Source organism: Numida meleagris, chromosome 1 (genome assembly GCF_002078875.1).
Source record: "Numida meleagris isolate 19003 breed g44 Domestic line chromosome 1, NumMel1.0, whole genome shotgun sequence".
Lineage (NCBI taxonomy): Eukaryota > Metazoa > Chordata > Aves > Galliformes > Numididae > Numida > Numida meleagris.
Window position 1 is genome coordinate 190877317 of NC_034409.1, and position 27531 is coordinate 190904847.

Below are 27531 nucleotides of genomic sequence, written 5' to 3' on the forward strand. Positions count from 1 at the left end.
CTGAGTCCTTCTCGGGTAAAGTAGAACTGAGTCCTTCTCGGGTAAAGTAGAACTTCTCCTGCCCTCACTGCTGTGCAGTGTATAGAACAGCACTGTCTCTTAGTGTAGCAGTAGCTGAATTCCCATGATGCTATAAACTTAGCTTTTTGAAATAAGTCCATCCAAGATCCTTCTATTAAAGTCAGCACTTCTAGTGCACTAGAATGCAAACTGTTATTTTTGTCCCGTTACCCTTAACAATGGCAGATGCCTCAGAAATGTGAAATACCATTTTTCTATTGTTCATTCTCCTCGCTTTCCGTCTGTGCCGCTGCAGAACGTGGGTTGGAGAGGAAGTTGATCAGAGGGCCGTGTCTTAATTTGAGTACGTTTGTCCTAGGAGTCCAGGATCTAGGGAATTTTGGGGGTGAAAAGCTCTAGTTTACCTCAGTGCACCTTCAAATCATAGAATCGTTGAGGTTGGGAAAGATCTCTGAGGTCATTAGTCCAACCATCCCCACCGTCCGTTTCCCTCAGGGTCACATCTTTGTGGTTCTTGAACGCCTCCAGGGATCATGACTCCAGAACCTGCCTGCTCCAAGCCAAGAGATGCTAGTTCCAAAATGTTCTGGAGGTAACTCGCCACCAAATTTTACAGAGAGGTGTTCTGGGAAGCCAGGCTGAGAGCCAGAAACGACAAGGAAGGCCTGGATGGCTCGCAGTGAATAAACTGTTAGTTAAAAACGTGGGGGTTTTGGATTCAAAGTGCTGAGCAAACTTAAATCAGATTAGTTGAATAGCTTCAGCTTAAAAACCTGGAAGGGATTTCAGGCAAAAGAGAGGAACTGGTTTGGCAAGGCCAAGTCTTTATGCTTGGCAGCCCACAGGTACAGAATACGTTCAGGAAATGAGAAATGGGGTCCGTGTCTCTGCTATGCTTGGGAGTGCATCTGAACCTATTTCTTCTCCATGCAGGCAAGTGCCCTGACCTTGTATGGTTTGCACTGGAATCCTTTTACTCTCTCCTGTTAGAGATCTTATGTTTTGGGGCATCCTGTTGCAGGCGAGTGCCCCAGCCTTAGGACTCGCTGATTAAAGCCTTTGGCTGCCCTCTGTATTTCTCTGACTCTCAGACCATGAAAATGGTTTTCCTATTCCAGAATCTTCTTCCTGCGGTGTTTCTTTGGCTCATTTTAATTCTGCTGGCCGTGCTGGACTGGGCTCTGAGCGACCTCGTTGAGCTGTAGGTATCCCTGTAGGGGAGCTGGATTAGATGACCTTCAAAGCTCCCTCCCGACTCAAACAACTGTGATTCTGTGATGTTTTTCAGGGTGCTAGCATCGCAGGAATGGCAGTGATTTTCAAAAACTCAGTGGCAAATGCTTAATTTTAGGTGTTGGGGTGCCAAGCTGGTAAGCACAGCATGAGCCTTGGGGAAAGCTCCACCTATTGAGTTCTGCATTTACGATCCTTGGCTCCTACCCTTTGTGTTGCCTCTGAGCCATCCCCTGTTGGCAGTAGCAGCCTTTCCTCAATATGGCCCAGCCTGCAGTGTTTGCACTCTGTACTTCATCTGCATCTGCTCAGACAGCTGCCTCTTTGGGTTTTGCTCAGCATTCTCCAGCAGTTAAGAACTTACTCAAGAACCTCCAGCAAAGAAAGGGTTGTGGTGTTACTTCTTTTAACTTGCCATCCCCAAAGAGCAATTCTGGTCGCCGTTTGTTTTTTTTTCCTTTAACAATCCGTTTCGATAGACATTGCTGTTCTGGTTCTGATTTTCAATGCTGCTAAAAGTTGCCCAACAATGCCAGCGCTGTTTTCGGATCACACGTTCAGACATTACGCCTATCTTCGTGACAGCCTCTCTCATCTGGTCCCTCCGCTAAGAGTAAGTTGAACCACCAAGGTTTGTGCTTTGTTGGGAGTATGGTTGGTTTCTTCCATGTCTGCCAGTGCGTAATAATTTGATTCTGGATTTCTTTTCTCCCCCCCCTCCCAGCACCAATGAGAGAATATTGAAATGTAGGTGAAGCAGGAAGAGCCAAATATTAAATTGTTACAATATGGATTTTGTAATATTTCGTTGATGAGAAATGTTATCGCTCTCGAGCGAGAGCAGCTGATGCTCTGCTGGTTAGAAAAGAATGCTGGGAGGCAGGATTCCCAGGAGCTGCCCCTGCGTGGGGAAGGGGAGCTCAGCCTTTGTCAATATTACAACATTTAGCACATTTAACAATTTACAACATTTAACATTACAAATCTAGCTGTGGGTGTCCCTGTTCATTGCAGGGGACTTGGACCAGATGGCCTTCAGAGGTCCCTTCCAACTCTGAGGATCCTATGATTTAACTTAGATCTTACCTAAACAGTTTAATTGTGGGTGAGGCGTGTTTCTCGCTCCTTTAAGCGTGCTTTTCCTGCATGGAAGCACAGGTGGAGCTGAAGATGGTTGTGAGTTCATAAACTCAGTTGCACGTGGTCTTCCTCTGATTCCGCTGTCTTGTAGTGAACAGATGAGGAGGATGTTTCCCTCAAAGGCACGTTGATGTTTAAGCTGAAGATCTCTAGCTACAAGTGGGTTTTAAATAGGGAGTATTAAGCAGCAAAGCCTTGGTATAAATGTTGAATCCGAGAAATGAAGTCAGAGCTCTCAGTTGGTGGCTGTTAAATAACACAGCGGTGCTTTGCAGTGCTGTTACTGATGTTTGACTTGTCTATGTGTGCATGTGTTTCTCTTTGCTTAGCTGCCAGGCAGGAAGCTGGTCTCCTCCCCCATCTCTCCCAGCATTACACCACACGAGGACCCTTCCCAGCAGTTCTTGCACCAGAGCCTGGAGAGGGTGTACAACCTCCAGCACCTCGACCCGCAGGGCATCCAGGAGCTGCTGGAGTTCACCATTCGGTAAGGCTGCCGACTCACCTGCTGGTGGGAGGATGAGTTAGGATTTGCAGCTTCTCTGAAGTCGCTGCTCTGATTCTGGGGATCAGTGTCACTCCTAGTTCTGTCCCTGCACGTCTCTCCTTTTGGTCAGATTATTTGTACTTGTTTTGTGAGGAGAAGGCGGTTGTCTGTCCCCCTTGGTCTTCCCATTTCCAGGTCCTGCGGCCTTTGAATGTGTGGGAGAGAAGCTGCTTGTGTTGCTCTGTTGGGTTCCTTTCAGCAGACCTGCTTGTCGAGGTCTTGGGCATTCTTCATGAGTTGGAAATTCAGATATTTTCCTGAAATAGACAGTATCATTGCACGAGGGGCTTATTCTGCCTTTTCCATCTACCTCAGCTGATTTACACAAACAGAACACTTGGACAGGATTGTTGTAGACAGGATGAGAGTTATTTTTGAGATTCAGAAAAACAGTCTCAAATCCGTTATTTAGAACACAGAATTCCAAAAAGCCTTTTTTCTTTTTCTCCAATATATCTGCCTTTCCAGTATGCGTAGCTGTAAACTGCTTCCACAGCCACCTGCAGTGGAAACCCTGACTGTGAAAACGACATAGTTTATCCTTGGCTGTTCTGGAGCTAAGGTGCACAGCCCGGAACGTAATCTCAGAGCATCCAGTGCACAAAACGCTTCAAACAGGTTCTCTCTTGGCAGAGCATCCAGAATCTGATGGGCACAGTGAAGCTCTGGGCAGCTGAGATGCTGTGAGTGCCTTCTGCTGCGCACACAGCCACCCTGTCTGAGATGGCCGCGTGCATGGCTGAGTGCTGCCGAGGAGAGCGGTGCTTTGGAGCTGGTGGAAGTTGTTATAAGTTCCCTGTTAGCATCTTGTGAGGTGTGGGAATTAAGCACCAAGGAGCCTGTCTACGCCAGGCCGTGCACAGCAGCCCACTGGGCAAGTATCTGTTCATCAGGTTTAAGTGTGTCTTACAGTGGCAGCTAGATCTCAAACATGCTTGATTGCGTGAGCCCACCCTGTTCCAAACAACCCTTCCTAGCCCATATGAGTAGTTAGATTTCCCAGCAGCAGAGCACAAATGGGTCATTAGCTGCTGTAGAAACCAGGATGGTGGTTGTTTTTTTTTTTTTTTTTAAAGTTAAATCTGGAACTGCTGTGCTGTTTGGATCCCCCAGGGCTGCAGAGCAATGTGGGCTGACAGACTTACTGCTTCCACTGCTGCGCTCGTGTCAGCCTCTAGGAAAAAAGGAGCTGCCAAGTCCCAAGGTGCAGGCTGTTTTGTAGTGCATGCCTTCCTGCTCTTTCTGGTGCTCGTACTAAGGATAAGAGAAAGCAAGAGGCGGGCATGGCTGGCCTCAGCATTGCTGCTGCTGCATTTTGAGCGCGTTTAGATTAACCTGCTTGCTGTCTCAACACTTTTTTTCCCTCTGTTGCTTGTTTCAGTGATCTTCAGAGGCTTGGAGAGCTGCAGTCAGAGCTGGCAGGGATGGCGGATTTCACGGCGACGTACCTTCAGTGTCAGCTGCTCCTCACCAAGGTCTGATTCAGCAGGGTGTCATGGGCTGTGCTTCAGAACATCCCCAGTCAGCTGCACGCGTTCTGATGGGAGTGCTGAGAGCTGGCCCTGGTGAAAGTGCGAATTTGGTGGATTTCTGGGTCCCCTGTTTCCCTTCTGGGGCAAATAATTGATAAAGTAGCTTTGCAAATGAGTACACCATTGCATTTCTGTGCCAGTGCTGAGTTTATTTTCTGGCAGAGTCACAGTGGGGACAACTGCTCTGCAGCCTTTCGTGTTAAGAGAGTACTTTCCCTCTGCTGGTGACCACTGAAATGCTTTTTGTAGAGCTGCTCCTGAAAGTGGAGTTTCTGTAGACTGAGTTCTGTAGGCAGCATTTCTGGCACCGGTGCCGGAGATTCTTTAGAGTCGAGTGAGTGAGATATCAGCTGTGCTTTACAGTGTTGAAGTGACCTGTCTGTTTTGTATAAGCAGGTGAAGTGGTTCTTTTGGCGCCGTGGCAGCAGCCCTTTTCAAAGTCAGCTCCTTGCTGAAGCAAGAACTCAATTTGTGTTTTGTTCTCCTTCTTAAGCTATAAGCTGGCAACATATTTATGTGAGTTTCCTAATATTCTTAAGGTGTTTGAGTGTAACCTATAGGTAGGTAAAGCAGGACCTCACAAAGGAGTTTCCAGAAGGGATGCAGTAAAACCTTTGTTGTGTAAAACCAAAAGTGATTTGAGTTTCTTAGCTAAACGTATAGCTTCCAGTTAGAATACGTTACAGCAGCCCTCACATCCTCAGAACACACTTCAACCCAAAGAAGATATTTTAGAGGAGAGCTCCTATAGGCTTTGAGCAACCTGGTGCAGGGGGAGGTGTCACTGCCCATCACAGGGTTGAACGGGATGGTCTTTAAGGTCCCTTCCAACCCACATTGTTCTGTGATTCTATGAAATCCAGAGCTTTTGCCAACACAGAATGTGCAGTCCATGCAGGCGACCGGCGTCTGGGAATGGCTTTGTTGCCTTTCTTCAGGGCTTGACTGGGCTGAGCCATCCTGCCTCAGCTAAGAGAGTGTGAGCATTTGCATTTCTGGCAAGGATGAGTGCTCTGTGTGGGAGAAGTGGATAAACACTGCACCAGACATTCTTTGCTTGAGCTGCAGAGCACTCAATAGATCAGTGATGGAGAGTGAGTAACGTGGCTGAAATTAAAAGTGACTTTTAATACCACAGAGTTAGAAATTTCAGTATGACAGAGAGAACGCTACTGCCAGAACACTCTTCTCAGTAGATAGTCAAGTAGATAGTCTTTTTTTAACATAAACCAAAGAGCAAATAGGGTTTCCTTAGTACAAATACCAATAGCTGTGTTGCACTCAGTAACTTCAGGATCTTTTGATGGGAGCAGGAAGGCTCAGAAATGTGTGGGTGTGTTTCTGAGGACAGTTATTGGTTCCACTCCTTGCTGCAGTCTGAGGATGCCCTGCTCCTAGTCTCAAGGAGGTGATAATGGGTTGTAATTTCTGTATAGGTGACTACTTTCTGCATGCAGTTATCCTTAAATACTGAAGAATCTGCAGCTTAGCCAGTCTCTCATTAATAGTTTTGTGAACGTTATTCCCAACTCTGTGTAGGTTTTCTTTAATTTGGGTGTCTTTTTGTGTTTATATACAAGTGTGTAGCTTGGAAGCTGTGGTTTCCTATATTATGTTTAAAAGCAGGAAACCTTTGGACTGCTCTTTCAGACAACCTGTTGGCATACAACAGGAGGGCATGCCCCTAAGCCCAGTTTATGTCGCACAGTGTTACAGTGCTTAGACTGAAATTATTTGTCATCCATCTTTTTTAATGGTTTTCTTCTGTAGGCCTTGCAGGAGAAGCTGTGGAACGTGGCAGCTCCTTTGTACCTGAAACAGAATGCGTTAGCATCTGCTGCAGCGAAACAGGTGAGGCTGAAGCACCTGGGTCTGCCTGGAGGCGAGTCCTTGGGTTCCAGCTTCCATGGCCTTGCTGTACTAATGTGTTTCTGACTTTCTGCTGTAGCTTGTCCAAGTAAATCTTAGTTCCCCAAAGTGAAATAATTTCGTTCAGCTTCAGAAGATCAAATGAAGTGGCAATTGAGGGAGATTTAGGACCGCAGGAAAAAGGCAAACACCCCACGTGTCCTCCAGAATAATAAGAAGGAAGACTGGGGAACAGTGAACTGTTGGCCTCTGGGGAATTCTGTGAAGCAAGTCATCTTAGAAGCCATTTGTGAGCAAATGAAGGTCAGGAAGGTGACTGGGGTCAGCCAAAATTCATTTTGAAGGGTGAATTATGCCTGACCAACCTTACTGCTTTCCGCAGTGAGGGCACCGGTGCTGTGGACATAAGACATTGGATGTCACAAAGCCTGACTTTCTCAAACCCTTTAACACAGTCTCCTGTTACTTTCTTTTTTTTTTTTTTTTTTACCAAAATGGCAAGATTCCACATCAATAAATGGATGATAATGTGGATGGAAAATTGGCCAGACTGCCTGGCTTAAAGCATTGGAAATTGTGGTGCAAAGTCCAGAGTGTCCTCTGCAACCCTGTGGATAAAACCAAGTTGAGGAGCTCGTCTGTATGCCTGGAGGGGAGGGCTGCTGCTCAGAGAGGTCTGGAACAGACTGGAGAAATGGGCTGACAGCAACCTCATGATGCTCAGCACAGGAGTCCTGGCATGCAACAGGTTGAACATGAAGCAGTAAGGAAGGCCAGCTGCATCCTGGGCTGCCAGAGCATGCGTATATCCAGCAGATCTGGGAAAGTGATCCGTCCCCTCTACTTGGCTGTGGGGAGATAACATCTGGAGGGGTGTTGTGCTTGTCTCCATACGAGGAAGGTACTGCCAAACTGCAGTGAGTTGAGCAGAGGGCCCTCAAGGTGGCTGGGGAGTGGAGCACTTTTCCTGCAAGGAGAGGCTGAGGCATCTGGGCTCATTCAGCCTGGAGAAAATTCAAGGCTGATTCGCTGCTCTCTACCACTGCCTTATCTGAGGATATAGATCACACAAAGACAGACTCTTCTGAGATGTGCTGCTACAGGACAAGAAGCAATGGACACAAGTTGGAATATGAGAAATTCTGATTAGATGTAGGTTAGCAAAAATGGCCATGAGTGTCATTAAGCACTAAAAGGGATTTCCGAGTCTTGGTGGGGAATCTTCCTCTTTGCAGTGTTCACAGATCTCATGGCCCTGGGTAACTGGATCTCATTAGACCCACCTTGAGCAGGTAAACGTGCTAGGTGAGCTCCAGAAGTCCCACCCCATCCAGGTTATTCTTACTCTCCAGTATTTGATTGACTGATCCTGGAAAAACAAAGCTAAACATTTTTAAAAATAATGAGAAAGCAAGCTTTAAATAATCTGGATTTAGGGTAAAAGCAAGTTCGTGGATCTGCTGGGAAGCCATGCTGACATTTTGAGCCTCCAGTTAATTAAAATGTATTAAGAGGCAGCTACTGCTGTGCATCAAACCCTTTCTCTGCTGTTGACAATTGTCCCTAGAGACGAGCAGATACAAAAATCTATCAGCTTCTTAAATCGTCTCTAATTGAACTGTCTTTCTTGGGTGCCCTTCTTAGTAGCATGTGAGCCCCCCTGGGAAGGTTTATCTATTTTGGTTGTGAATGTAGATCACTGCCCGTCAGTGCAAGGTGAGGGGATCTTTATTTAATAAAGTCCTTGCTTCCGTATGGTTACACCGAATGCAGCGGTGTTCATGTCAGCATTTTTCTTGTCTACTTAAGCCCATCTATTCAGCAGATACAGTACTATAACAAGTAAAACTGTGCAGTGTGCTGACTAAGGTTCTAACTGTGTCTAAAATAACCCAGGAGGATGCTTATCTTGTGGTAGTTCCCGTCTCTGGCTGCAGCATGTGAAGTGTTGTTGAATGTGAAGTTGTTTCTGTCTCATCTAGCTCTGAAACTGAACCTGAGCAGAGCCACTGGGGCTCCTCTGTTGTGCTGCTTGGTTTGTATTCCAGAGCAGCCAGGAGTGGCTCCACCCCCAGAAATGTAAAATACAACATTGTAAGGTAGATTGCCAAGAGAGGGAGTGCTGGATTTCAGGCAAAGAGTCACAAATTGGTTCTTTGATATCTTTTATAATTAAATACCACCTCACACTGTGAGAAGTTTCATCACAAGAATGGTACTCGTGGATGAATGGGTTCCTCGCTATGAGGAAAAACTGCAGGATCTTGTGGGCAACAATTAACGGAGCCTGATGGTTTGTTACCCCTGTGTTGTTTGTCTGACAGATCATGGAAGAAACTTACAAAATGGAGTTCATGTACAGCGGTGTGGAAAGTAGACAGGTGGTCATCATTCACCACATGAGACTGCAAGCAAAAGCATTACAGCTCATAGTGACTGCGCGCACTGCCAGAGGGTAAGGATGGTGCCCAGGGTTCCCTGCAAGCTTCGTGTCCTCGAGCTTTGTTTTAAGAAGCAGCAAGGCTGAATCAGACACTTAGAACACCACGGCAGTGCTGATGAGCACTTGAGGAATGGAGTTGAGTTCTCTCTTCAATGAACATGGAAGAACATAAATATGTTTGTTGCCATCCATTTGCTGTGTTTTCATAGAGTTCTGTAAGATCTGCCCTTTCTGTTTTGTAAGTGGAAAGTAACAATGGCCTTGGGAACTTAATGCCTTGTGCAAATGCAAGGGATTTATTGTGGAGGGGGTTGTGGGTGTGGAGAAGATGATAACAATTCATTTTTTCTTTCTCCTGTGGGAAATGCATTTGTGGTCTCAAATTGCCTTTAAGGTCTTACAGTTTCTAGGAGCTTGAGCTGGATTTCAAAACTCTTAAATGCTTATGGCTATAGAGCGAATTTTCTTAATTTATTTCTGAATCAAGCAATGTTATTGTCATTACAGAGTGGAACCCCTTTTTGGGATGTGTGAGAAATTCCTTCAGGAGGTCGATTCCTTTCAGAGGTGAGAAACCCCCCTTGCTTCTTCTCTTTGTATTTTAAAACTGAAGTTGTGAAATGTTCTTAAAGCTGACGGCGGTTCTTCCACGTGTAACCTGGTATTGAATATGCCACTGGTAGCCAGGGAACAGAACTGCTCGCTTCCTTCCTTTCTCTTCCTCCTGCTAGACCTCAGGATCAGCAAAACTCATCACTTTATCTTAGGAATGCAACTCCTGCAGGCACTGATGAATTCCATAAAGAGGAATCTGAACGTTGGCAGAGCTCATTGGTTAGCTGCAAGGTCACCTAAAAATGTACATGCAAAATCCCTCTGTGTATGTTGTGCAGCCTCAGCGTGCCAGATGCCACATGACGGAGCAGCAGAAATCTGCTGCCTGTGTGGTGGCAGTCATAGAAGCACAAGGGTGCACGGTGCTGCTTCCAGCCTCTTGGAACATACACAGGAGCACGTGATTTTTCTCTGCCTCTGCCAAAGCTTCTGTTTAGGGAGTTAGAACTTGTGTAGAGCATTACTGGGATCTTGGAGAGACATCTCGCTTGTAGGGCTTTAGGGATGGAGGCTCTTGTTTTGGGCAAGTCCAGTGTTCCTCTGCAGGCTTTTCTAGAGGTGGAAATACAGCACAACGCTGGACTCCATGAGCAGGGCAGAGCCCATTGCCCAGCAGGCTGTTCACCCGCAGAAATGGTGCACGCCACTTTTTCTCACTGGACTGCACCAAGTATTTATGAGGCTTACAAAACGATCCTGCTGAATGTGGCAGGAATGCTGCTAACAATAACAGATAAGCCATCAGGGAGCTGGTCGAACAGAGCGTTTTGTGCATGTGGGGATGTACAGCAAAGACCAATTTTGCTTCTATATAAAGAACAAGAAATACCGGATGATCTCCTTTTGAGAGGCTCTTGTCCCATGGTATAAAATGAATTCTATTTTCTGTTCTTGACCTCCAGAGCTAGCATATTTTTTTTTAAAACTGATTCTAGTTTACGGTTAAAATTTCACAATGTAAATGTAATAATTAACACTCTCTTACCAATATTGGTAGAGCCAAACCATTCTGCAAGCAGTGCAGCAGCAGGAGGTGAGGCGATTTGCGTGGCGGTACGTGGCTGCGTTACGTTCTGTAATGAGTCAGCTGTTTGGTTAGCTGGATGGAAGAGCACAGCATCAAGAAGGAGCCACATGCACGTCTTCCCCGAGGTGTACCAGTCTCAGAAGGTTTCCAGGCAGCAGTAATGGGAGCAGCGTTTTCACCTGACTGTGTTTCTTTCTGGAGGCGCAGAGACTGAATGTGGAGTGCTGGAATTGGCTGTGAGCTGGCACTTCGTTTAATTAGCACTCTTACTATCAAAACTGCGTTACAGCTGTACATGCCATCTTGTATGGATAAATCCTTACAGCAGCTGGTTCCCATGGATGTGTTTCTACAGGCTTTTATTTACCTCGATGTTTCCAGCTCATTCTGTGCAAATCTTCCCTGCTTGGCTCTGTATTGAGGCAAGACCTAAAAAACGTGTCCCCCAAAGCCCTTGGTGTTGTCAGCTTGAACATAAGTAGAGTACTGCGTCCAGGCCTGGGGCCCCCAGTACAAGAAAGACGCAGAGCTCTTGGAGTGGGTCCAGAGGAGGGCTACCAAGATGATCAGAGGCTGGAGCACCTCTCCTGTGAGGAAAGGTTGAGGGAACTGGGCTTGTTCAGTTTGGAGACCTCGCTGTGGCCTTCCAGTACTTGAAGGGAGCATGTAAACAGGAGGGGGTACGACTGTTTACATGGGTGGATAGTGATGGGACAGGGGGGAATGGTTTTGAACTCAGATGGGAGGTTTAGGTTAGATATTAGGAGGAAGTTTTTCACTCAGAGGGTGGTGACGCACTGGAACAGGTTGCCCAAGGAGGTTGTGGATGCCCTGTCCCTGGAGGCATTCAAGGCCAGGCTGGACGTGGCTCTGGGCAGCCTGGTCTAGAGGTTGGTGACCCTGCACTCAGCAGCGGGGTTGAAACTCGATGATCTTTGAGGTCCTTTTCAACCCAGGCCATTCTGTGATTCTATGATTCCATGATAAGTAGCCAAAATTATCTTAATATGAGATGTGCATTGGAAGTGGAATCTCCATATCTAATTTTGTCATTGTAACTAAGTATAAAGATTAAGTAGCTTGGCTAAAGATAATGAGAGCACTGAAAATGTTGAAGTACGTACTTCATTTTTTTTAAATTATTTTCTTAAACACAGATGTTTCATCTCTGAGCTCCCACAAATGCAAGGCAGTTTTGTAGATAAACTGCTGGACTTGATGCCCAGACTGGTGACATCCAAGCCTTCAGAAGTGGTCAAGATTCTTCAGACAACACTGCGGCAAAGTACCTTCCTCCACCTTCCTCTTCCAGAGCAGGTCAGTTTGGAGTGCAGCAGCCTTGCAGACTGTCTTTGGCTGCCATATAGTTCCTAACAGACCACAAAGCTTTTATGCTCCAGCTTTCTGCTTGGTTGCAAATGTTGGTTCTTCAAGCAATTGCTTCTCCTTACCTAGCATCTCTGGGACTACGGCTAAAATTCAAGATATTAATTCTTGGCAGTACGTAAAATGATGCAAAGTTCATGCACAATTCCTCTGTTGAGAACAACGACTCTTTTTTTTTTTTTTCTATTTGTTTTCTCCTCTTCCTTATTTTCACCAACAACTTTGCCTCTTCCAGCTCCACAGAGCTAGTGCAAACATCATCGAGCCGACTGGTGAATCAGATAACCCCCTGAGGTTTACCTCAGGGTTAGTGGTGGCACTGGATGTGGATGCAACTCTGGAACACGTGCAGGATCCCCAAGGAACCGTTAAAGTTCAGGTAAGCAGCCACTGGGCACAAATGCAAACAAGAGTTTTGTCTTGGGGGGAGCTTTTGTAAGCATGTCAATACCTCCTGATTGCAAACACTTTAACACTGTTGGATTTCTGTGGTTTAACCTCACATGCAAAATTGTCCTGTGTGTAGTGCACTGGGTTCATTTCTGTTGCTCCTGGTAGTTTGCTTTGAGTGCTTTGAAAGCATTCTGTGCTCCGTGTGTGCTATACTGCTTTCAGACGTGCTGGGCACGTGAGGGACTGAAGCACAAACACAGGGGTGAACATCCACCAGCTTGTGTAGCAGGAGAAGGAGGAGCAAAAAGAGGTGTTCTGAACACTGCAGAAGTTGGCATGCCTTTGGCTCTCCATATTTAACACTCAGTTTTCTTCCTGGTGTTGAATCATTACCATCAACTAAGCTGCAGCTAAGAAGGGTATGGTACGATTCAAGGAAATGTGCAGATTCACTGCCCAGCAGAGAAACTAATGTAGAGGAAGAAGCCGATACCTTTCCTGCGTGCCATGGGTTTAAATGGCCAACACAGAATTGTGTGGTCTTTAAATCCAGAAAAGTTGGACTCCTGGCTCTGAAATAAAGCCCAGTCCAGTTGTCATACATCTATTTTTTTTATTTTTGTAATAGGTATTGTATCCAGATGGACAAGCACAGTTAATCCATCCTAAGCCAGCTGACTTCCGAAATCCTGGTCCTGGAAGGCACAGACTGATAACTCAGGTCTACCTCTCACACACAGCCTGGACAGGTAACACTATCAGTACAAGTTCATGTGGCTGTGTTGCTGCACGTTTGAAAGATGGGAGTGTGTGATTCCATCTCTCTTGTGTCTGCAGTCTTGGGAGCTCTGAGGATCACGGGGTATACAGGTGGTGTTGATCTGCCCTTAGCATCGCTCGGATTTCTGTTCTTATAGCCTCTGAGCAGTTGCATCATATCAGAGGATCGTTTGAGTTGGAAGGGACCTTGAGTAGGAAGGTCATGTAGTCCTGCAATGAGCAGGGATACCTAGATCTACGGGGACATCTTCCTGCTTGACAGGGCACTGGTGTCCTGCAGATGACAGAGGGGCTGCTGTCCTAAAGATGAAGGCCCTTGCTGTGTGCTGGAGGCTGCACGTGCAGTCTTCCAGCACTGGGAGCTTTTAAATGGAGCACATCACCTGTAGCTGTGCAGAGCAAGATTCGTTGTAGGAGTCAGGCCTGCATCCTCCCTTAAAGGCAAGGGGTCATGGTGAACTCATTCATTGTAACTCATTGTTTTGGATCTGACAGGTATTTGAGCACGGCAGAGAACCTTGGGAACTGTGCGTACTCAACAGCGTAATTTCGCTGCTAATTAAACTTTCACCCTTTGAATGTCCTAAAAAAAAACCACACCTGTATCTCAGGTGAAACATGTGACTCCCACGTCCATGTTCAGTCACAGATGGCATTCACACTTCTCGATGGAAGTGCTTCAGTCATTGGCTTGAGGGCTTCAGACAGCACAAGCAAAGAATATATTTCTTGCAGCTCCCTTTCTCCCGTTTTCTTTTAAACCCTTCACATTATTCAAATGTGGGATAGATATATTTCTTGAGCACTTTTTTCTGTGTAATAGGATTTGGTGATCTATATTCTTAATTTGCAGATTTTTTTTTTTCAGTGCAACGTTCCCTTTCAGTTACTCCATTTTCCGTAGCACCTCTGTTGTGTATTCCTTCGTCCTGCTTATCTTTTTTTCTTCTGGAGAAGAAAAATGGTATTGTTCCTACAGTCAGGAGCATCAGGATTTAAAAGTTGATTCTGTAGCAGGAGGAGCTGAATTAGGTCCTTATTTCTGCTTTTGCAGTGTTCACTGCAGGGGCATTTCACATGGGGGCTTTAGGGATTCTGTTCTGGTCTCTCCCTTGGCAGTTATCTGAGTTAAGGACTTCGACATTGGCACTTAGGCATTTCACAGGTGGCAAGGACATCAAGCTGGGAGGGGCTGAGAGGACAGGGGCAGTTGGCAAAGTGGACTAATTACCTCAATTCATGAAAAAGAAATAGATGAAGACCATAAAGGAAAGCGTGTGCTTACAAAGGAGGACGTCCAAACACAAAACGCACACTCACTGTTGTATAGTAGAAGCAGAAGAGGTGACTGAAAGCTACAGATGAGAGCTGATGCTGTGGCAGAATGATGAATTTTAGGGAATTGTTAGCTGAGCTGTGGTATAACCATGGGAAAAGGTTGTTTATTGTGCTCCATCTGCTACGGTCAAACATTCAGCACTGCTTGTTGATGACAGCAGCACTTGGGGGCATGGTGCTGATGGACTTGATGATCTTAGCGGTCTTTTTCAACCTCCGTGATTCCATGTTTGGCTTGTTGTGTTCTTTCCCTTCAGAGCCGTGTCAGATCGAAGTGCGGCTGCTGCTGGCCTACAATTCCAACAGGAGCAAGGCAGCTGCCAAGATTGCCAAATCCACCTGGAACGAGAGCCTGGAGGCTCTGCCGCAGCCGGAAAACGGCATCGAGGGGACCATCCCCTTCAGCAAACCTGTCAAAGTGTACATAATGCCCAAACCTGCCAGGCGCTGACGTCTGTCACTACAAGAAATACCTTGATGGGATTGTTGGGTTCGAATTGAAAACAATACCCTGTGTTCCAAGATACTGAACCAGCCGAAACCAGCGTTACGCTTCTGGCTTTACAAAAGATGTCAACCATAAAAGTAAAGCTGATGAAGAAGAATTGGGCTCCTCTGATACAGAGCAGATAGACCAATACAGGAGTTGTTCACATAATGAAGGACAGTTTCAAGAAAACGCTGTTTTTTCTACGCTGAATCAACAAAATGAAGACAATTCTCAGTCAGCATTCCAGCAATAACTGCATTGGGCCAAGTCTCTCTTCCTGGCCTCTAGGTTTCTGCTGAAGCTATTTACTACGTAAATGCTTAGGCCCATAAACCCATGCTTTTGTAATTCTCTCAAACTTGTGCATTGGTATCTGTTTTCTTAGCAAAAGCAAAAAATAATTCTCAAGTGCTGTTGTCCTGGTGTAGGAAATGAATCTCCAAGTGGAACTGCCAATGGCTGCAGGCTAAGTCCTGAGATGGGCCCTGTACAGCTGTGCTGGAGCTGGGACAGTTGGGGGAGGGCACGGGTTGTTAATGCTGGGAGTTGGTGCAAGCAGGAGAAGTGCAGTGAGCAGGACACAGAGTTCAGCTGAGTTCCAGCGGCACAACAGGGTCTTCCCTTGTTTGGTTTACATAAAGTGGAGCTGTATATATGTATCTCTGAATTGTAATCCCCTTTCCTTCGCATATTTGTATGCCTTTAGAAACAATGCCATTAAACAGCGTGGGTTGAAGGAAATGATAAGCCCACGTTCAGCTCCTTTTTATGTGGCCCTCTGTTCTCAGAGGAGCTGGTACTTGCTGAGCACACGACACTTCTGGCCCCGCTGGTGGAAAGAGAGAGAGCTTCTGGGGGAAGGAGGCATAGTGGCTAAACAAAGCAGTGAAGAAGTTTGTTTCAGTTGCACAGAGATGAGTATAAATAGTTATCCAAAACTCATTATGGGCTTTCCTACAATAAAATTGGAAAAGTGATCCTAATCTGTTTATTACAAGAGTAAATGGTCTAATGAGAGATTACTGGGAGGCTTTTGTGATACATGTTGCTATTTTTAATTTTTTAGACTAACAGTTTTATGGTTACGAGTCTTCAGCCCAAAACATAGTTGGCTGCTTTAGGTATTCTTAAATGAAATAGCAGGAAAAGGAAAAAAAACCCTGTTGCAAACTGGTTTTTGTGTTTCACCTTTAGGGCACTGGCTTGAAAAGCTGCACGTGTAGCTGCTGAGTTGCTACCGTTGGAATTCAGCATCCTCAGTTCAGTTCCCCGTGGGCAGAGGTTGATGCACGTTAGAAACTGCACCCCTATAACTGTTCCCAGTCTCCTAATGAGAGTACATGGATTTCATCTGCGAGGTCTTCTCCAACCTCTGTGATGCTTTCTGATTCTGTTTGGGCTTTTCTGCTGAACGCTGACGTGAGGGCTGCGGGTTAGCGGTTTGAAAATGTGTTGCCATGCTGACCTTTAAGTTAATTAAACATGGCTTTGTGTGCCTTTTAATGGGAGCTTCATAACCGGGTCGCTTAAGTCCACTGAAATTAATTAGGCCAATTCTTAGAACTTGGAAAGTAAATACTGCAATTATCAAGAACACTTAATGCACAGATTTATTCGGAACAGAGTTGACGATTGAGATACTAACTCACCTATGGCGTGGCTTTCACAGAACCATGCTTTCATAAAGCTTGGTCATGTGCTTTTAAAACTGCACACTGCAAAGAGTGCATAAGAAGATCCCCCCCACAAAGAAGGAAGAACAGGGCCTGTGTTTCAGTGGGGCCATGTGGCCTCTTGGGTGCCGGAGCAGGGAGATGGGTTTCCTCTGCTTTCCTCCTTGCCCAAGTTCTCCAGTCTTTTGACAAAGTCAGAGATATAACCACTGTTTTTATCTCACGTCACTTGTGGGCTTGTTTAGTCTTTGCAGCAGGTGCTAGGCTGGGGTTAGCCTGCAGTTCACTCATGCAGTATTACTGAGGCCTCACGCTCAAGTCTGAAGGCTCATGGATGCTGCCTGATGTCCCTGCAAAATGCTGCTCCTGCTGCGTTCTGTTTGTTGGAGCCTTTTTACGGCCTGTGTCTCCCTGCTGCCAGCACAGGCGTGCTGCTCCGTGCAGATAAGGGCTGGGGACGGCGGCTCGGCGGTGGAGCAGCTGGGTGGAATCTCACTGGCCGCCAGCCCAGCCCAGCAATGTGTAACGAGGGTGCCGGGCTGGGAGCTCGCTTTCCTGGGGGAGGCAGAGAAGCAATGGAGAAGCCCTGCCCTATGAAGCGCGTTCCCATGATTTGGGCGATGAGATTGCAGTTCTAACCAATTATTGATGGCTCTGGCTGACAGAAGCGACTTAGCAGAGCATTTTGAGCTCGGGCTGAATTTTGATGAATCAGTCCCAGCTGTTTACAGGGTACAGTGAGGAGGAAAGGGCTTCGGGTAAGCGGAGCAGCCCAAGTGGAGCCGACTTGTGTGGCAACGGACAAAGCTGACTCAGGCAGCAGCACAGGAGGTAAAGCTGGAGAAGACGTGCAGCAGGTTATCTCCTTGACACTGAAATTCTGTACTGATGGGAGCGAGGCTTGGCGAATTAGCCAAAAATAGGGAAACCAAGACTTAGCAGTTTACCTTCCTTTGCAGGCTGCAGCACCCCATTTTAGAAGTGGAATCTTCTGTATCCTACCAGTTGCCAAAGGGAAGGAACAATGAAGAGGCTGCAGCACAAAGCCGGGCAGGGCACACCTCTAAGGGTCACCTGGCAGTGCAGAGCAGGCTGTGCTGCTGCTCTCTGGAAGGACAAGACGTGGAGCAGCAGCATAGGAGCCCGCAGTGCTTTGCTCAGCTGCAGGGTCCGGGCCAAGCAATGCTTCTGAATGGGGCTTCATCCAAAAAAATTATTTCGGTACCATATGAAAGTAGAAAACAAACCAACCAACCAACAAAACCTGTAGGGGAAAGATAAGGTATTTACTTAACTTCTCCGAATAGGGTAACAGTATTTAAGAAACTGGAATTATCCCCTTAATAGGGGGACAGCCTCTTCCTGTTCAAGGCCCAAAAGATGAAATAACACAAATAGCAAACTGTGATCAGGAAGCAGCTGCTTTCCACTCTCAGCTAACAGTAATGAGCACAGGATTCACACACACAGCAGCGGCAGAGGTGGTTGCTGGCATTCTCATGAGAAGACTGCAGGCTTCTGGGACAGTGCTTCATCCACTTCACACCACGTATCTTATTCAGGAAAACATCACCGTGTTTGCAAAGAGTGAGCACAGATGCAGCTGAAGAGGCAGTTCCTGCTGGTTTAGGTCAGGGTTTGCCTCAATACAGCTACGGTATTAGAAAATATTGCCGTAATTAGGAGATGGCAAGATAAAAACTTACAAGTACTCAGTTTTCCTTTGCTTTTACGGCACGCTGTGTTTGATCAGATAAAATGATTACTAGAACAAATAGAAAGAGAGTGGAGTATTTTGTAAAGGGTTATTCTTGGGGCTTGGGAAAGTAATCTAGTTCTCACACCCACCCAAGCTCCTCTGCTGCCCCCTGGATAGCTCCAGGCCTCAGGGCTTTGCCCGGTGTCGTCTCTGTTCTTTCGCTAATAGGCACAGACTGAATCTGCACTGATGAAGAATGAGGGAGCCTGGTGGAAAAGAAAGGAACCTATACTAAGTAACTTGCAACTGGTAATATTAATAGAAACCAAACAAAAGCAAAAGGAGAACAGCAACTGAAAGAACTTTTAATTTTTTCATGTAACAACACACTTGTCATAATGTTTCAATCAGCAGCTACTGAGGGGTACGAATTCTCCCCCCATCCCCAGCTTGCTAGCAGCAATTTAGACTGATTTCCTACAAGCAGTTCTGTGACAGATCTTCCTGATTGTTTTAAGCAGGTAGGGACTTTCACATAGATACCTATTCCACAACTCAACACTCACATTTCAGTTAATGATAAAAATCTTTAAGGCACAGATTTTGTTCGTTCCCTGCAGACAGCTTTTTCTGTGTCCTGTGTAGTGTCAAGGTATCCCCTGAATGAGTTCACCAGCAGGAGGCAGAGCTGTTGTTCTGGGGCTGCCAAGTGTTTTGTTTCTTTATTAAACTCATTTATAAAGTGGTCCTTTACCACCACTTCATACCCTACCACTTGACTGTCATCGTCAGATATTTTCTGGCTATGCTGCAATAACTAACAATGTAATTCTGGGCCATTTCCTAATCAAAGCATTCACAACTTAATGTCTTAATTTAGCCAAAAATTAACCAGAATTCATTAATTTAGCCAAGAGGTAACCAGAACGCAGACAGTCTTCAGAGGAAGATTAGGTCAATCCCAAGAACATATGCAAATCGTTCTGTGGTTAAATGATTTCATTAACAGCACTCCGTTTAAACCCTGAACTCACACTGCCCTTGCATTTTAGCTTTCCAGCACACATTAATGCATTGGCATGCAAGTCCCCACTGTGCAGGGCGTAATTTGACGCAGCCAAGGCATGCCCACCGCTCGGCTGAGGCCAGGGCAGGCCGCAGAGCGGCAGCGCTTCAGCACGTTGAGTGGAAGACTCCCCCCACTTTGACCCCCTGAGCAGCCAGGGCATTGTACTCTTCCACCGCCTTCTCTGTCTGCAGCACCAACACATCAATCCCCTTTTTCTTAAGATAGTCCACAGTAGACAGAGGAACCTCAGAAGAGACAAGGAAAAAGCAAGCATTAGATAATTCTCCCCTCCGCAGCACGAGGCTGTTGACATTTCTTAGTACCGACACACTCCGTTAGTAGCTTCACTTAGGTTATTGGTAGTAGACAAACTGATAACGTATTTTTAAGATGGATACGATTTTTTTCTTTTCAATTAAGCAAGTAGTATATACAAACTGCCCATCTTTCCTGAATGCAGTTTAAGGTGCAGCTCGTTCTTACAGGAGGGAACACGATTTGAGCTAAAGGTAATTAACAGAAATAAAGCGTTGTTCAGCTCACAAAAACCTGAAGAATTGCTTCTCATGAAGCGAAGCTCAGCACTTCTCAGCCTTCTGTAGCTGGCTTACCTGCTGCAAGGACACTGCCAACGTCAGTGACAAAAAGGCCTTAATTATCAGAGTATTTACAGCAGGCTAGAGCTCATTCACAACCTGTTCTAAGAGCAGGGACTAATGACATTGTAAAAAAAATCTCCTCGTTTAAATTGCTTCTGTGGCAGAACATAAGCCTATTTACTGTTTGACATTGACACCAACACAGAGCAGCTCAAATGCTGCTTCTTTCAGGAAGGGAATGACTCCTGGCAGGAGCTCAGGTTAATTCAGCGACCCCAAGTTCTTCCCCCTTACTAAAGCATCACGGATTTTTTTTTCCCCTCCTCCAGAAGAGGAAGGCACGCAAACAGCTCTAGTTCACATTTACCAGGGAACAAAAACCTACCTGCAGAGCCTCGCTCATGCCACGGCCGATCACTAGAGTTTTAACACCCTTCTGGACAACTTCTTCAAGGTCAGCTGGCTGCACTCCTGGAGAATGCTAAGTGCCAGGGAAAGAAAGTGATAGTCTGTGTGCCGACAGCAGCGGCCAGGAACGCTTCGTCTGCGTTTGGATGCGTCCTTAGGTTAGCAGATAAAGCAGCAAGACCAAGATGTAACACAGCTCTCGCGTGCACACCAACAGTGGCAATTTCAAGAGGTATTTCACCCTCAGATGAAGGATGGCAGTTAATCAATGGATGGCAATAAAGATGTTTTGCTTAAGTAGTTAAAAATGAAAAGATACACGGTACATACCTAAAACATTGATGTCTAACAAGTGGCATTTTACCAGCATTAAAACTGAGATCAATAAATTGCAATGCATTGCTATTTGTTTTCAAAGCGAACAGAACCTAGTTTTAATAAAGACTGTGGCAAGCTCGAGTTGACTCACTTTAATTATAACTAAAATGATTAAATTCCTTTCTTGTTTACTTTGTAAATCTCATTTACCAAAGAGGACTGAAACAGGCTGGTTGGCTTCACTGTAGTTAATATTTTCAATTGCTGCTCTACTCTTAATTTGAGAAAGAAACGTCTGAAACCAAACTAAAGAAAGAGCAAGATCTGTAGCAGCATTTCGATCGTGTTTTTGAAGCACACTCATCATACTACTAATAACACTTTAAACATACGAATCCAGAAATAAACAGGTGATATTAAATTAAAACATGATTATGTTACACTAATTCTCCCCCTAGCTTCAATTTTAATGCCTTTCTGAATCCTTTTTTTTTTATTATAAAATAGGATTCTTAAGTATCTTTTTTAAGAGGACTGAGACCATTCTGTCCCATGAAGTAGGTAATGCCATAGAAGACTTCTGCAGAACATTATTTTTATGGAGATGCCCATAAATCTTTATCCCTCATACTCGTTGCTACATTATCCAATGAATTAACATCAAGATATCTGGAATTTCAGCAAGAGATGATTCACCTTTCTGGTTCTCCAAGTTGCATTCAGATTTGATATCCTTACCTAGACTGCACAGGCCACTTCAGCCTGCAGAGCTTTATCAGGCCAAATTATTGCAGGTCTGTGTTTAGAACAGAACAGGTAATGCTTTCCCTTTGGGGTTTTTTAAGGTAGACTCAAGGTTTAGACAAAACAGGGATGGTTTACTGCAATTACATTGATTAGATTGCCGGGGAAGCTTTGCTATTGCATAGTAAGTACTGCTGAGCCATGAAAGCCGTGGAACAAAAGGGTTTGCTGTTGTTACACAAGGCACTCTGATCAGGGGGCTGCTAGGAAAATTGTGTCATTAGAGAAAATGTGTAACGGGATGGAATAACCGTGTCACTGCAGGTAATTCTGCTGATGTGACAGCGGGAGGGAAGGAGAAAGGGCAGCAGAATCTCTTGCCTGTTTTGCTCTCTGGTCTCCTTGTCAGGACTCCTTTTCTCCCATTAGCAGATGGCACTGAAACGCAGCCAGCCAGGGAGGCTGCCTTTTATCCTCAAGGGTTAAGGTCATAAGAACTATTTATTAGAGCTTAGTTACAGAATCTTGCACAGCAAGTTGTACAATTCTTCCTGATGAAATAATTACCTATGAGGCATCGGTTTGATAGCAGAGAAGGAAAGGAAAGGATTTACTTCTGGCTGGAGTGGAGGACGTGAGGAGCACTGCCTTTCTCCCCAGTGCAGGGAGTAGCTCCACCTAGCCCCAGAAAACACAGGCACACTGCAGTCTACCACGAGGAAACGTGCAGAAAAGGAATCTTGTGAATTCTACCGTTTCCAGTGAAGATGGAATTAACTCCTTTATAATTTTTCTAGACTCGGAGATGCAGTCTAGAAAAGCTTCATTCCAGCTCTGTGTTTGTTGCTTGCTATTCAGTTTTAAACTGAATCACTAAATTCTGTAGCTGCCATAGCTTTAAGAGAGATGGAACTGACCTCAGGAAGAAGCTTTTAAAGTAGCCTCTATGGGAAAACCTAAGCAGTGGGTTTTTTTTGCTTAATGATGATGCAGAAAAGGTGCCAGAATATCTGCTTCTCTAAATAACCCAACTAGTTTTCTCTCATTTTCATTTAACAAATTCAACTTTCTTGTTTCAGCTGGAGGATTTATCCAAGAACTTCTCCAGAGTTAAAGCTTTTCCCCACCACCTGACACCCTCTGTCTGAAACTCTAAAAGGAAGACACGTCCTCCTAAATATTAATAGGTGGTTGTAATCTGAAACAGAGTTTTCAAATGGTTGGGAAGAAATCAAGATGTGATTGAGTTGGAAACTATCAGGAATGTTTCAGCTACTATGGATGTTCTGCATCGACGCTCACGTGTATTTCAATCAGGAAATCATTACTGTTAAAACTTGGATTCCTCTTGAAAAACAAAAAAGCTACAGCCCCTATCAGCCCATTGCCCTTCAAGTGAAAGCTTCACTTTTGATGATCAGGCCATAAAGAAAAGGCCATTAAAAAGGTTATTTTATATACACAGCTGTATTTCTCTCTGCTAACCATTTAAACGGTAACATCACCATTCCCTTTGTGTTATATACTCTTTATAGACTGAACTCTGACTACTTAACAAATTCTGTTCCCCTGATTATACTACAAGTTCCAAAACCAAAGTTCTGCCAAAACAAATACAGCAGTGACCTGGAAGGGCCTACATGGGTGCAGCTGGGTCTAAGACCTGATGCGTTTGTAGGCCTTTTTTTTTCTTTTGGCTCTTGCTTAGAAAACATGGATTAGGTTTTTCTTTTTAGCCAATACAACTATCTTAGCACAAGCCCTGATAGAGGATGAATTTATCAACATTTAATTCCTAACACAATAGTTATCATGCTGCCTCTAAGTCCAAAACATCAATATTATTGCCTTACTTGTATACGTTCTGATAGCATTTACAGATAGAGCTTAAGGGATACAAAAATTGTAAGGGTAATCACTTGGTATATGGCCACAAAGCCAAGTCTGCGTGTGGTTAGGCAGACTGAGAGCTTTTCAAGGAGAAACTAGCACATGTGACACTGTATCTGCAGACTTTTACTCAAAAACCTCAAGGAAAATGATATAAACTAAACTGCATGCACTGTTCTCTTCCAAACGTCTTAAGCTCAGTTCCTGTGGATTTCTTTTTACTTCCTATAAATTCTTCTCTATCCCACAGGACAATTTTGGTTTACCTAGTTTGAAAAAAGGCTGCTACCTGTTTCTTATTAAAATTGCATTTTTAATCACATGCAGAACGCTGTTTGAGAGCTCTAAGGTGCACGACAGCGGTGTGCTCAGCTCTGTGGACCAGGGGCAATAGCTGCCAATCCCTGTCACCCCACGGAGCAGCGTCCTCTGACCTTGCCACTTGTTAAGCAAACACCCCACATTTCTTCCCAGAAAAAGTCCAAGAGTGAGAAGAAAGCTCAAGGCAGCTCACTGAACTTCTGGTTGGAACAGTAACAGCTGCTCTCTGGGCTACTCTCATAGTCCTGTTTACAGGGCAGGATGGACAGAAACAGCAAACTTACATTAGTCCCAGTTTCTCTCCAATCCCAGGTCCGACTTCCTCCCGGCCACACTTTGCAGTCCTTGTATGTTGTAGAGCAGCCTTTCACCTTCATCTGCCCCCAGGAAAGGGAAGAAATTTCAGGGGAAGACATCTCTGAGTTGAACTGAAGTCTGGAAAACAGATATTCAATGCATAACATCAGGGCAACGTATGCAGCGTGTTAATAAAACACTGTAAGTATGTCCCTGCCTCAAGCAGCTGAGAAGAAACCACTGTTACAGACTTGATCCAAGTCACCTTGTGACACCAGAACTGAACGGAGGATCAGATCTGTTGAATTACCAGTCTTCCTGAGGGTTTTTGTAGGATTCTGAGCAAATCATTCTACAAACAAAATCTGTAAAAGTATTGGGTGCTTAACTTTTAAAACAATCCACAGGGATCAGGTCCCTGGATCTCCTTTTAAATCTAGGTTTTAATCTTTCCCTAAAGATAGAATGAAGACGGTAGAATTCTGTACAACATCTGATAAATACACTGTTTCCTTGGCCCTCTAAACCATACTGTATGTACAGGCTTATTAATTTTAATTAATAAGGTTAAAACAAACAATCAAACATGCTGTTGCATTTTTAGCTTTAGGAGAAAGCGAGAAGAGTTAGATATTGAACAAGGACTTTGAACTACTGGATTTTTTTTTTTGACCTGTGCACTTTTCTTGCTAAAGGCAACACCCAGTAGAAAACAAAACAATAGCATCCCCACGTTGCTGTAGCAAGCCAGACTTTCAGACACCCAAAGGGGCCAAGCCTTCTCTCCCTAGGCACTCCTTACAGACACCAAGTCTCCCTATGTCATTTCTCAGAACAGCTAAGCACACAAATAATGTCTTTTCTCATATCTCAGTCCTCATTGTTTCAGATTCAAGCTATCATTTCCAAACATTTTTGTTGTAGACAAGGAAAACAGCTTAGTCTTCGTCTTTTCCACCATCTTTTGCTTTCCTGAAGACTTAAGATAACCATCCGTAAGTCTTTTTTTCTCCCCTTCTTTTAGGTTATATAAATCTCTGTTCTCTTTGGCCTTTCCATCAGTCACATTTTCTAAATCTCAGCTTATTTTCTCATTTTCCCCCTCCTGACAACCAGCAATTGGTATGCATCTTCCTTTGAAGTCTGTTGCCTAAAACCAGTTAGAGTGCTCCAGCTGAGGCCTTATCAGTGCTGCTATAGACCAACTGCTTTTTGGTATTAACCACAGTTATTTTCAGTCTGGCTATCACAGTCACAGCTGGGCATCAGCAGGGCAGAGACTGTGCCTTAGAAAGCATCACCTCGCTGCACCACAGGAGCTTACACCCTCATCCCACCCCTCCAAGTAACTGCAATCTGGTCGCTGGTGGGATTCTGGCTCTCGATAGCAAGACACAAATCACAGAGGTACCTTGGAAATGCTTTAGATTAGCGGGACAGCAAGCTGCTGCGTCTCAAGGGCAGTGACCTTCTGAACTGTAAGGGCAGAAGAGAGTGGTGTGAAACTCGCATTGCAAAGACAGATGGTTATTTCTGCAGCAAACAGAGCTGTGCTCCTGGCTCACCCAGAAACCCTCAGCAGCAGATCCTCCCAGACACCCAGACTCTGAGAACCCCGGTGGTACTGATTAAAGGAAGAACCCTGAGCAAAGAGAAATCTTTGGATTGTCTTCCTATGCTGCACATGCTACAACAAACAGCAGTGTGACACGACATCCATCTCGGTGCCCTGCTTCTAGCACAGTGTTAAGGAAAAGCAGCGTTACTTGGGATTCAGTGCAGGTTTGAGGCTGCCAGAGAATAACAGGGCAATTATTCCTTTGCTGCTTTGTGAATTAGCAGTAAGGTGCTCTGCCAAAGAGGAAGCCAGGCACACAGCTACAGGGGAGTGCAATGTGCCTGGGTTAATACGTTCTCGATTTGTTCCTTACACATCTGCAATGCAATGGATTCACACCAAGGTTTATTGGACTGTTTTCCCAAAAGCGTGGTGAAGTAAGATGACAGCAGAAGAAGCAGCTAGCGCTGTTCCCAGCTGAGTGAAACTGCCCATTAACCAAGGGGAAAGGCAGAATCACCTACAAGCAATTGGCAGGAGCTGAGACAAACCTCAAAGCCATCAAATACGACCAAGAAACCAAAAATATTTCCCATAACACTGACAGAGAGCACCAGCAAGGTGTGAAGGAAGGTGTCTTAAACCGAAGTGAGGAAGAATGAACTTTTTAACAGGGCCTTTGGACATTCTTCACAGAGGGCACAGTCCAATCACTAATCAGCAAGGATCAGAAAGTATTTCCTCAACAAATGTGTCGGCTTTTAATTATCTGCTATGATACCAGCTGAAACGTGCAGCATAAAAACTAGAGGCCATATACTAAAAAAACATGATCTAAAATCACGACCTCTGAACACCGCAGCAGTCCAAAGCGACGAGGAGAAATGGCTGAGGAATCAAATAGGAAAGTTATGAGCGTGAAAACACAGGAAATGAAGAAGAATTGATGCAAGGGGACTGAACAGAAAAAATTGTGGCAAAGATAACAGGGCTGGAGGTGAGCAGCCTGGCACAGAAGCGTAGCTGGCAAGCAGGTGAGGGCAGGGAGGGTGAGAGAAGGCGGAGATGAGCGTTCTGAACGCAGAGCTGAGGGGAAGGAGGAAGAAAGGTGCACAGACCCGAGAGAAGCGAGGATAAAAGCTGCGGAGGGGGGGGGCGAGAGCTCCTGAAACTGACTGAAGCTGAGCGGCAAGGCCTAAGCTCCCAGCACTCCGAGGGCAGCCCTGCTAGCCCCAAGAGTCTCCCCTCCGCCCCGCGGCCGCCGCTGCCCGCCCGTTCCCTCAGCGCTCGCGGGGCCGTTACGACCGTTACGCGCCGCACTCACCCGCCACGCGCACGACCCCAACCCCAACAACCACCACCTCGGCCTCTCACGGGTGGGGAGCGAGAAGCCCCGCCCACCGCCACCTCATTGGCCAGCGCCGCCTCCCGGCTCCACCCCCTCCCTCGCAGCGCTGCCGTTCTGCCTTCTCCCATTGGCCGCCCCGCCTGGAGGCCCCGCCCCCTTATAAATATCTCCTCCGGCCTCCTCGCGCCCCGCCTTGTTTTCATTCCCGTGCCGCACGCGGAGGAGAGGAGCCGCCCGGAGACGCTCTGGCCGACGCCCCCCCGTCTCCCCGCCTCTCGCGGTGCACTGTGGGATCGTGGCGGCGCGCAGCTCGGCAGCGCCCCCTCCCTCCCCGCCCCCTCCCCAGCTCCTTCTCCATCCCCGGGTCCAAGATGGCGGCGGCGGCTCCTCCGGCTCCATCGCCGCCTCCCCCTCCTCCCGCCGGCCCGTGCTGCCCGGGCTCTTGGCCTAACTTCGCCGTCGTTTGCTCTTTCCTCGAACGCTACGGTGCTTTGCTGGATCTCCCCGAGTTGCCTTTCCCCGATCTGGAGCGCGTCCTGCAGCCTCCCCAGGAGCCCGGAGACCAGGGTGAGCGGCCTGGGGGTCCCTTCCCTCAGCTTTCCCCTCCCCTTCCCCCTTCCTTCCTTCGTCCCCGCGCCTGAGGGAGGGGGGAGGCCGCGCTGTGAGGGGCGCTGGGGCTGTGTGTATGGGGGGGCCGGGGCTGTTCCCCCCCCGCCTCCTCCCAGCCCCGGGGGTGGAGCGCGCTGAGGCAGAGGAGGGGCCTGGGATTCCCGGAGTGAAACCCCGGGGGGGG

The 27531-nt window shown here is 46.1% G+C and overlaps 3 protein-coding genes across 9 annotated transcripts in view; 2 read left to right on the forward strand and 1 right to left on the reverse strand.

The window, feature by feature from the left end:
• The window catches only part of INTS4 (integrator complex subunit 4), a 32728-nt gene extending 16411 nt beyond the window's left edge, over positions 1-16317 (forward strand). For all 4 annotated transcript variants that reach the window (XM_021383100.1, XM_021383106.1, XM_021383087.1 and 1 more), the window contains exons 14-23: positions 1734-1867; positions 2724-2881; positions 4323-4416; positions 6244-6324; positions 8667-8797; positions 9293-9352; positions 11585-11744; positions 12049-12192; positions 12835-12955; positions 14582-16317. In XM_021383100.1, coding sequence (XP_021238775.1) covers positions 1734-1867; positions 2724-2881; positions 4323-4416; positions 6244-6324; positions 8667-8797; positions 9293-9352; positions 11585-11744; positions 12049-12192; positions 12835-12955; positions 14582-14775 — 1277 coding nt within the window. In that variant the 3' untranslated portion in view covers positions 14776-16317. The remainder of the gene's footprint in view (positions 1-1733; positions 1868-2723; positions 2882-4322; positions 4417-6243; positions 6325-8666; positions 8798-9292; positions 9353-11584; positions 11745-12048; positions 12193-12834; positions 12956-14581) is intronic.
• On the reverse strand, positions 18529-26823 carry AAMDC (adipogenesis associated Mth938 domain containing). 2 transcript variants are annotated; one of them, XM_021383207.1, is made up of 5 exons: positions 26715-26814; positions 25244-25308; positions 23820-23970; positions 20240-20335; positions 18529-19500 (listed from the first exon to the last, which is right to left on the reverse strand). In XM_021383207.1, the coding sequence occupies exons 3-5, from the start codon at positions 23949-23951 to the stop codon at positions 19360-19362; spliced, it is 369 nt and encodes a 122-aa protein (XP_021238882.1). In that variant the 5' UTR covers positions 23952-23970; positions 25244-25308; positions 26715-26814; the 3' UTR covers positions 18529-19359. The 2 variants fall into 2 exon arrangements, with proteins under 2 accessions (XP_021238882.1, XP_021238876.1); XM_021383201.1 differs by lacking the exon at positions 25244-25308 and having other exon boundaries at positions 26715-26823.
• The window catches only part of RSF1 (remodeling and spacing factor 1), a 61635-nt gene continuing 61083 nt past the window's right edge, over positions 26980-27531 (forward strand). For 2 of the 3 annotated variants that reach the window (XR_002434028.1, XM_021383062.1), the window contains exon 1: positions 26980-27305. Coding sequence is in view for 1 of the 3 variants with exons in the window: in XM_021383062.1 (XP_021238737.1) it covers positions 27110-27305 (196 nt within the window). In the remaining 2 variants the exon portion in view is untranslated. The remainder of the gene's footprint in view (positions 27306-27531) is intronic. The other variant, XM_021383074.1, reaches the window with a different exon arrangement.